Here is an 11,198-nt window from a genome sequence, read left to right on the forward strand (position 1 = left end):
TTGTCAGCGTTCGCTCGAACTGATTTGCTGAAATCAAAACGGAGACGGTAATAGATTAGCGCCAGCCAACGAGAGCTGTTCGCGCATTAGCTCCGCCCACTGCCGAGAAACCGGCATATCTTCTGCTTGTTCTTAAAAGCTGAATAATTCTAAATGAACTCTGTTATTTTGACAGGAAAATACAACAAAGAATATGGTTTACATGTAGCGCGTCGATTCAGCGTGGTATGCAAGACTCTCGCTCTCTCTCTTTGCATGTGTGAGAAACACAGTGCTATCAGTAAAGCGGCGGCGAGTCGTGCGCCTTCACACTAGTTTACGGTACGTCAAATACAGGTGCGTTGCGTGTTACATACTGCGCATCCATTGAGTACATGACATGATTCATTGAGCGCATCCAAATAGTACAGATCGCTTGACGGAGAGCGAAACTCTCAAGCGCTCAGTCAGCGTGTTTATCGAGTGAAAATCTGTGTTGAACGCCTCTCACACACATACTGGCGTGTAAAATCTAAGAATTTATTAGCCAATGGCTAATGTTAGACATTATTTAGTCGCCCAGAGTAAGATTTAGTCGCATATGCGAGTGATTTACTCGCAATGTAGAGGGTTGTTATTAGACAGATTTCTGTCCGTATTAGACAGAACTGTTAACGACAACAGCGAACAAGAGGGAGAATGCTGTCAGCGCCGTCAAAATAAAAGTCCTGCCTCGAACGCATCGGCCAAACAGGAAAACTTATCGGCCGATGCCGATATTTAAAAAATGCCAAATATCGGCCGATATATCGGCCTTGGCGATATATCGGTCGACCACTAATAACTACCATTCAAAACTTTGGGGTCAGTAAGATTTTTTAAAGAAAGAAATGAATAGCCTACTTTTATTCAGGAAGAATGCATTACATTGATCAAAAATGACATTTGTAATAGTTAAAAAAAGATTTATTTTTCAAATAAAAGCTGTATTAGCATAACAAATCAGCATACTGGAATGATTTCTGAAGGATCATGTGACACTGGAGTAATGATGCTGAAAATTCAGCTTTGCCACCACAGGAATAAATTAGATTTCAAAATGTATTCAAATGACAAAACTGTTATTTTACATTGTAATATTATTTCACAATATTACCGTTTTTACTGATCAATAAATACGCCTTGGTGAGCTAAGGACACTTTCTGTGATTCAGAATGCTTTAACACTGCAGACTTTAGAGCTGAAACAGTTAATCCTGAAGTGGCTGTTATAAAACAGATTCCTTCAATCTTACAGAACCAATTGAAGGAAAAGTTACAGAGCATGCAATGCAGTCCACCGTGACATCTAAAGCAGAGTATGAGGCCAATCTAATCTTAACGAATAATCTATTCAGAACTAGCAAGTCAGACGTCCTTTATCTGCGACTGAAGTGGGACATTTTAGCCAATCGATTTAACAGGATCTTCACTTCTCCCCGTGTCTCTGTCCCGGCCACAGTGCCGTTTGTCTGGAAGGGAAGTGCACGGTCGCCTGTGCTGGAAAAAAAAAAAAAAAACTTCAAACGTACAGACCTGTCCCAGACCTGCCCCCCCCTGAAAGAAAGAGTTCAGGCCTTTTGGAGGAACCGCCGGAACGAGAGAGAGTTCTGATTTAATTCTGCGGGACATCTGCATTACGGAGGCTGGCTAGAGTGCTTACTGCAATTACAGTCCACGCAAAGCCCCACTAGTTCCAATATTTTCAATCCCATGCACTTCCTTTACACGCATCGCATGCGGATGCGCACACGAACGTACGTACTGCACTCGATTCCTGTCACTCAATGTGCTTTACAAAGATGACGTAAATGTGCCGAACATAAATCTCTAAAGACAGGTGCGGTAAAACCTGCTCGTACACAGCACGTCAATGCATCCGAACTAGCCTAGTCACCATATCCTCTTTTAGAAGAAGAATTTTCTGCATGCCTTTCATCAATGGAAAAAAAAAAAAGCAATGATTTTTTTCAAACGAAAAGAGAAACAGACTTCGTAAAGCAACAATATTCTTATTTCTCCTCCTGTCCAGCAATAAGATAAATACATGACGTAATTCAAACAACACTGAATTCAAAGCGGATACAAAATTCTGTGGTTCGTTTGTGCGCTAGAAAGCATTCTGCATTCGTTTAGCTCGATATGAACACCCTCTTCTTCCCCGTGGCTGGGATGAAATGAACGTCGAGTTGAAATTCTTAAACGCTTCGCACTTTTATGAGCGTTTTAATTATTCAAAGGTTGAGAAATTAACAAGGCTAGAGGAAGCCGATCAGAGCCGCACAATGAAAAAAAAAAAAGAGAAAGAGAGGGGAAAAGTGAGGGATAATTCAGTCTTGCAGACTTACAAACGAAGTGCGCAATATTGCAATTGCAATCCTAGCGAAATGCATTTTTATTATTTTTCTATTAATTGATTTTAATTAATCAAGTTAGTAATGATAGAGAATTAATTCATAAACCTTAAGTACACTAAATTTGCTTCATTTCGAGACAGACATCATTCATAATGTGAAGTTCAGTAGGGAACAACTTGACAGACTGATTCCAAACGGTAACTCTTTTTGAATGATTCAAGAGTCATTTGTTTATGAATCACAATCCGTGTTTTTTTCCTAAAAATGAATCAGCTCATAAGAGTCATTTGCTTGCGAATCAGACTACATTGGACATGCTGCATGTTTTCTTGAATTTTTCATTTTATATCACATTCAATTCAGACTGCAAATTCACATTCACTACTTAAAGCATTATCCCATTGATGAATCTATCGAAAACAGGACTATAGTTTTTTCCATTTTCTCTTTGTGATTTCATAATCGATCTACTTTGTATTGAACAGCCGAGTATTTTTAGGCTGGCATCCATTCAGGCCTGAACACGTGCACATTAAAGAGCAAGGCAACAGAGCCAAAGATCAATTACACTCTTATTAAAGAGGGCTGGAGAAATAAAGGCACAGGAGCTGCCGGGCCGTGCTCTGTTATTTCTGTTAGATCAGGTTAAAAAGAAAAAAAGGCAACAACCAATTTCAGGTGTAAGGCGGCTGTGGGGAGGAGGGGTAATGAGGGAGCAGGTGAACAACCGATTTCAATCACAAAGAAGATAGGGAGAGAAAAAGAAAGAGAGGGAACAAATAAAAAAGGATGTAGGGGAGACAGTAAATAAAAAATATAACTAGACTAGCAGTGCTTACAAGGCAGCAAAAGTATAGTTAAAGCTTTAGGTAATTTGGAATTTAAGCTTTGGTTCTGCGTAAATGCTGCATCAGAAATTTGTCATTGAGAATAAACATAAAACGCAACGTTAACTTCAGTGCAAAGCCAGCTATGTGGTTAAATAGATGCAAAAAAGAAAAGACTTATCACATTTCAATATGCAAATAAGCACAAGAGAGAAGACCAATTGCAATGCAGTATACAAATAAATGCAAGAAAGATCAAATCACAATGCAGTATTTTAGATTCTGAAACACTATCAACATTTTCAAACTTTAAATCTTACATTTCTTAAGTAATTTCTCTCTTTAAAAAAACCCCAGCAAAGTAATGCAAATCTGAGGCTCAAATTATCTACACAAAAACGTTGTGGATGAGAAGAAGAGTTTTAATCGAGTGCTGCCTTTTAAACACTTTAAAAATTAAAGTGTAAAAAAAAATGTCAGCTTTAGATATTGTTAAGCAATGTGCTCAGCATTTCCTTTCCATAAATCTTCCCAAAAATCACACAAGCTCCACTAGTTGAGGCGACATGACTAGCACCAGAGCATATGCTTTCTGCTGCTGTGAATTCGTTCCATGCAAACAAGGGGAGAAAAAAAAAACATAGGTGCCTAAAAGAAAGGGGAGGGAATCAAAACTGTCAAACGTGCTAGTTCTTGGCCAGAGTGCTGCAAAAAAGAAAAAGTCTTCCTCTGACTCCTGGGGTCACGTTGGCGAGCCTTAACGAGGGTAATTGCTGTCGATGCACAGGGGCCATCATGTGCATAACTGGGTCGTGGCCACGATCGTCTGAACACACAACGTCTACTGTGTAGTGTCACAAAATTCCCTGCTAAACCACCTACACGAGGGCTGCATGAAGTCAGCGTGAAATCCAAACTGAGCCGGTTTCTTAAGCCAATTCATCTATATTATTCCAAAGTAAAAAAAATATGTATAATCTTTCTCTGGAGCATCTTTCCTTCTTAGCTGACATCAACCAACTAGCTAGTCTTTTAAATTTTACTGCAAACTCTAGCGTGGAACTGCCACAAAGAATAACTCTCAATGGACAATTGCAAACCTACATTTTTTTGTATCCATTCACAAAGAAATATGCTACTGATATAAAACGGGTTTCGAACGTCAGTTCACACTGTAAAAAAAAAAAAATTGTTTTCCAGGTAATCTAAAAATGTACCATTTAAATTAACTAACAATATTGGGGCTGCACGATAAATCGCATGCGATATTTAACGCGCATCTTATCAGTAGAGCCGGTTCTGTAATCAAAGAGCCGTTGTTCACTGACGAGCTGCGCAAAACCACGTTCATATTCGCGTGATTTTTTGCGCAGCTCGTCAGTGAACAACGGCTCTGTGTAGTTAATGCTGCTCAATGTGAAAGCATGCAGGTGATGGAGATTTACCGCTGATTACAGAACCGGCTTTCTGACAAGATGCGCATTAAATATCGCATGCGATTTATCGTGCAGCCCTAAACAATATGATCATAAATTTAACGGTAAAAAAATTCCCTTACTCTATAGTGTAGGGCTGTCAAAATGGCTGAAAAACTAAATTCGAATTTTGTACTCAAATATTATCAATATTCGAATTATATTCAAATTTAAAAGGCATAATTTCAGTTAGGTGGGAAAAAAAGCTTTTGGCTTCTCTCCTGAGGCCACAAGAGGGCGCATCGAACAAAATATTATGCACGTTTCTTCAAAGCATCATAAAATAACACGACTAACTTTGAAAAAAGTGCATAATTTTTAAAATAATGTTTATAAACCTTATATAATTAAAGTTGCTTAAACAATTAGAAACAAAACAGAATCATGCATGTATGTATAGTTTAATACAAAGGAACGAAAACCAATCATAAAGAGTATTTTCTTCATTTAAAAACTTGAGATGCAGTAGGATGGGGAAAACCCGTCATAAAGTCTTGAGACATGTTTTTAAAAAGTTGAAATTACATTAATTTTACATGGCTTTCTAAACATGCCGCTCTCTTGTGCGAGACGCGAGTGCAACGGTGATAGACGCCCCTCTAGAAAATGTGATAAATATGCTTCCTGTGTGAACGGTTTGGTTTCGGTTTTGACATAAACAACATCATCTCCGCATTGATGTTCTTTTTTCCCGCAATATTTTGAATGAACAACGTAGCAGCGCTGCATCTAGTGGGTTCAACTGGATAGACTAACAAAAACATTCAAATGCAATGACACTTATATCGTCATCGCATCTCGTGCGCCACTGATAAGGCAACCTGACGCACACCTAAAATTGTGGATTTTTATTTTAAATTAGACGAATATTCGAAATTCTATTTTTTTTTTGACAGCCCTACTATAGTGAAAATCTGTAATAGCTCTAATGGGATATTTCATGTAATTTACAGTGAAATACTGTTAAATGTACAGTTTTTGAAAGTGCAAAAGAACTCATAAGAGAAGTCATCTTATAATTCACGGTGAAAAAAACATACACATACATTCCCAGAATTCTGTGACAGCTCACATTTGATGGGTTTTCCCTGAAATTACGGTTCTTCTTTGTTTTTCTTATTAGTCATGTACATTAGGGATTTACGTTACATCTTCTCTTGACCATATGTGTTTTTAAGCTGGTTATTAGTATATTATAAATGTAAAAAACAGATTTTAGTAATTTGGTATATTAACATTATTTCAGCTATAAATTATACACATTGTTTACTGTAAATTTAATTTCAATATGAGAATATTGCTTCCATATTTTTTTACAGTAAAGTTCAGGCAACCACAGCTACTGTTTTTTTTCTCCATAAATTTCACAGATTTTTATTTTATTTATTTTTTTTTATTTCAGGCCGACTTTAAGGACCAGATCAGGTAGATGCAGCTTTAAAGTAAAGCAAATCACAGTGCATGCTAACTAGAAACCAAAAACATGGCCTTTTCTAAACGTCCCCCATTTCTTCAAGCAAATGTGCAGTTGTGTGTGTTTATGTCCAGCAACGCTAGCCTCTGGTAAACACGATTTTACCGGGTGATGCAAACACCACTGGCTTTAAATAACGATGCAGCCTTTTTAATCTTCATCATGTTACAGCTCAAAAACACTTGCTGTGTTAAAACGGCTCGCTTTATACTTTAACTGAACGGATCATGCAAAATTATCAGCCTATCAAACGGACAATAAGAATTGAAATAGTGTAAAAGCTTTTGTAATAACACCAGCATGCTACAGTAGTAATTTTAGCATCACATTCAACAGTCTGGAAGACCTTACCCAAAAATGAATAATGCTCAAACAGCATGTCTGCTGCAAAGACTTTTTCCTCCAAACCACAAACCGCTACACGTGGAGTGAACAATCCGGTTTTAAATTGCACATAATGCAGTGCATGAAAATGTATTTGACAAAGAGTTCGGTGTACGTTTCACCTGAAATATGTAATATTGTGCCACAGCTGAGGTCGATATAAAAACCAAGAGCCTGAAAATCGTAATCGTAACTATCTATTTCTGTTTGACCCGTGTAGACCATTATGCTATTAAAGGTATCTTGTGTCTGATGCAGTCCAAACCTATTACAAAGTTTGCTTATTCAGGAACAAACACCATGTTGGACATATAAGGCTTTGTGATACTGCGAGCCTGACAGACCAGGAATAAAGTATGAATTGATGCATTTCTTAATTTCAAAGTGAGCAAAAAACAAAATAGCTAAAAACGAAACTAAACGGAATGCATAAAAAAAGCAAACAGGTCTGTATTTCTGTGCATTGTCCCTTGTTACTCACATATGCACGTGTGGCGGTTGAAAGCGGCTCTGGTTAATGTTGTAGTGGGTGAAGGCCTGCGTGGGGTTGGAGCTGTACTCGTCCACCGAGATGGTCACTTTGCCTTGTGACGGCATTCCGTGGGCCATTCTTTCTCCACGTGACACATGAGACACTTCACCAGGACCCTGGAGCGACCCACGCAGTCAGCATCCTTCAGAACCACCACTTAAACACGGAAAAGAACCCTTGAAAGTGCCGAGATGGAGGACGAGATACTATCTGTAAAGATACAGTGAGAGAAAAAAAGATTATGATGTGAAATCAATTGCATAAAATGAATGTATGAGTAATACATAAAAATATACATGGTAAAACAAGGGAAGACATTGAAATGACTAAATAGTTGTAGTTGTATTGTGCAAAATTTTAATTATGTACAGTAATTGCTTGCTTGAATGTCTATTATCCATTTTATATTCTTTATATGAATGTAAAGAGTAATTCACTGCAAAATAAAAGTGAAAATGGAAAATCATTAATTTCTACCTAAAAATGACAGGTTTTTTTAGGTTTATTTAGTCATATTAAAGTATATTTTCGTCTTGTAAAGAAAAAAGTTAAATTAGATGTTACTACAATAAACACACACATTTATTCTAGAATACATCTGATTAAATATTTAAAGCTTTTCTGGCAGACATCTCAAAATTACAATTTATAATGAGTTTCATATAATTTCCACTTTGAATTTATTATAAAAACAACTGTATGCTCATCACTAATAAAGTTGTTCAGAATCTCCTCTAAAATCAACAACACAAACTCCAGCTGCAAACTTAACCAAAACTTTAACAGTGTCTAATGACAGATGAATGACTGAGCAATATAACAGTACCATGATCCAAAACTCAACTGAACTGACTAATCAAACTGACAACAAAACCTGAGCAAAAGTGTTGAAAACAAAACTTAACAGAAAAAGCTGAGAAACAGAAAGGTGAGCAGCGAATCAACATCTCCAGCCGACTACAAAATCGAACCCTCTCAAAACAACTTTCATTCATTTACTTAAAAATATGTTATAACATATTTACTGTAGAAAATGTATAGCATGTTGCTGTCAGTTTGTATCTTATTCTTTGAAAAATATTTAAATATAATACAAATAAAAGAAAATTATATATATGGGAAACAATTACAATGACCATTATAATATTTAATGTTTAAATTAATGCATAAATAATAATCACTATTCTGCACAGGAACACCCGCCACAAAGTACGTTTTTGTGTTTTTGATTAAATACTGGTTTACCGCACTAGATTTAGATTTGACACCTTACTACACATCATTTAATGAGACAACAACCCATCATCGTACATCCTAAAAATTGAGTAATGAGTGACACTGCTCTCTCCATGTTATCTATCTACTGTACCAGCCAGGTGTGTGTAAAAATCATTTTATTTAACTAAATACAACATATTTAAATGTGTAAGGCAAGGCAAGACACGTGTACACATTTACAATTTAAATGTGTACAAGACTGAAAGCATTTCAAATGTGATGCAAATGAATTCTGAATTCTTGCATTTTGTTCTGTAGTTCTGGACATGCAAGAATTAGTCAGTAGTATTCTGTCAATCAATTCGATGTTTTTTTGATGAATAATTTATGAGTCTTGTCTAATTTATGAATCTTGTTTTCCCGTTCCCTCTTCAATATCTCTGTAGCTTTACTTCATACCATTAATATTATAAGTATTATTTTGCAAAAGTCTTCATTTCATTTTTTTCACTTAACTGTAACACATTATAGTTAGTTATGCTTACTGTATTTAAATCTACAGTACTGTACTAATGACATACAAATAACAACCATAATTATAATTACATTCATTTTAACTTAATTTAAAAGTATTATCATACACGACATTATACGATATGTTGTATACTACAATTATTTCCACGTAACGTTATCTGTCATTAAGTTATCTTTGATTTCACGTCAAACTCTTTCAGTAAATTACAAATAACTCTACAGGTGATATACTAGTTTGTTGAACGTAAATCAAACCGTTTTTAAAAATGCTCAATTTCTGCATAAAACAACATTCATCCTCATTAACCTGCGTATTTTGCAACAAAAAATAAAACATTGCTTTCCTCACCTCAGCTCAGCTAGCTAGCAACCACTAGCATAGCTGCGTAAAAACCTGCCGTTGTGTTTAATATATAACGTCTATCCCCGCGTGATATTTATTTGCGCACAACTCTACCGCTTCCGGCTGAACAATGCGAGGGAACGATCAAAATAAAGGCTGCAAATCATGCTTCAAGTGCGGACTACACTCTTCAGAGAGAGAGCACAAGAGATGAAGTTGAACCTACATCACCCCCGACTACAATATCCCCGATATTTCCTGTTAAAAACACGCAAAGTCGCGCGTAAATGTGTCCAACACGCTTGCCGCGAAGGGTGATCGTTCCCTGGGTGAGTGGCCGCGCTGACACCGCCGCTCAATAACAAGCCACCTCTAACCCTTTTGTGTCTTATTTTTTTCTCGCTCCCTGTCTAAGCGTGCATTTCCAGGCTGCATAACACAGCAGAAGAGGTTGGAAGACCCTCTTTCTCTCTCGCCCACCTCTAAAGATGTTGCTCCATACACACCGGGGAATGCAGATGTCGGTAGCCGAAGAGGTGGCACTCGGAGCCGGGCAGGGGCAGGACCCTCGACTCTGGGAGACCCTCCGGCGAAGCTGGCGAGGAAAGCGGCGCAGGCAGGCGGCGAGAGCCTCGCTCTGACTGGCGGAGAGGGGGAGTGGGTCTAGACCGCAGAAGAGGAAGACAGGACTGCCACTGGGGTCAGAGAGCAGCGACGAGAGCATAGCCTCCGTACTAGCATGGCGGAGCGAGTGTGTGTGTGTGGTCACACTCCTCCCCTCCCTCAGAAGAGTCTGCCATGATATGTGTTCACACGTGGAGAGGAGAGACCCTCTTCTGCTGCTTATGTTCGCGTCTTTCTGCAGTGTTCTTTTTTGCATTTTAGTGCATTGATTTAATCAAACCTGATAGGACCTAAAGTACCTGGAGGAAGTGCTTATTTGGGTTGCATTTTAAAGGAGACACCAAGATTTACTTCACACTGTGTGAGAGAGAGAGAGCACTGGGTCTTTGTTACTGTCAAAATGAAGTGATGTTTGCAAAGTTTTCTATGTATGACTGAATGAAATGTAAAATGAGCTACTTTTTGGTTTTCATTTTATGTTGAAATTATGTAACAAAACCTCAAGAGCTATTACAATAACAGAAATCCCAGCTACTTTGTTCATAGAAAATATACAACAAAATTGTGAACAAAGAAACAAACCCTCTTGCCATTGAATACTATTATTCCTGATTTAATTTTAACATGACATTACATTATAGGAAATGAATTATGGCATACCAGTTAAATGTGTTAAAGTGTATGTGAGCGATATGTTCAGTTCAGACTGACTGCGTTAGACTTGTGGGTGTCAAAATAAGAACAATATGAAACATAACATTAAAAAGCAACTTTTCTTCCTAAAACTCAATTGAGCCACTTAGTGTGTGTAGGTGTGTGAGAGAGAGACAAATTAGTTTAGTGCTCTAAGGAATAATTGCATATATCATTACTCATAAACAAGCTATAGACACTCGAAAAGACGGTTTCATAATTTCTTTTAAATTGTAATTTTGTGCAGTTGTGCTTTTTGTTTTAACAGAACCAACTGAACACAAGTGTAATGTGAGACATATATACACACACACACACAGAGAGAAACTCACATTACACTTGTGTTCATTTGGTTACCTGTTAAACAAAAAGCACAACTGCACAAAATTACAATTTAAAAGAATAGAGTATACTAAATTAAATGATTTTAAAAAGTAATTTAAAGTGAAATATGGTCGAAATTCATAAGTTTCTTTTAGTTTCTAGTGTTTTGTAAATATAATAGACCTTATAAGTGAACGTTGCTTTTCCCATTTAGCCTCTGAAAATTATTGCCCTGCCCACTCTGCTCATTCAGACCAATCAAATCAGTTCACATGTCAAGTATAAAAGCTGTAAAAATCATGACGGGGCTAATTGAAAAATTTTTCATTTTTAACATTGCTTTTCATTTCATCATGCCTGCATTTAGTTTTGTGTTTTCTTTCAGTGTCTTCAAG

General features: G+C 37.1%; 1 protein-coding gene across 2 annotated transcripts in view; it reads right to left on the bottom strand.

Annotated features, from left to right (window-relative positions):
* The window catches only part of LOC107675606 (metallophosphoesterase MPPED2), a 56,421-nt gene extending 45,907 nt beyond the window's left edge, over window positions 1-10,514 (bottom strand). The window contains exons 1-2 of one of the 2 annotated variants that reach the window (XM_016470009.1): window positions 9,669-10,514; window positions 7,017-7,277 (exon numbers count right to left, since the gene is read on the bottom strand). In XM_016470009.1, the coding sequence (XP_016325495.1) occupies window positions 7,017-7,144 (128 nt within the window). In that variant the 5' untranslated portion in view covers window positions 7,145-7,277; window positions 9,669-10,514. Of the gene's footprint in view, window positions 1-7,016; window positions 7,278-9,642 lie in introns of both variants that reach the window. The other variant, XM_016470010.1, reaches the window with a different exon arrangement.
* Window positions 10,515-11,198: the final 684 nt, after the last annotated feature.

The sequence above is a fragment of the Sinocyclocheilus anshuiensis genome, unplaced genomic scaffold (assembly GCF_001515605.1).
Source record: "Sinocyclocheilus anshuiensis isolate Anshui unplaced genomic scaffold, SAMN03320099.WGS_v1.1 scaffold1804, whole genome shotgun sequence".
NCBI lineage: Eukaryota > Metazoa > Chordata > Actinopteri > Cypriniformes > Cyprinidae > Sinocyclocheilus > Sinocyclocheilus anshuiensis.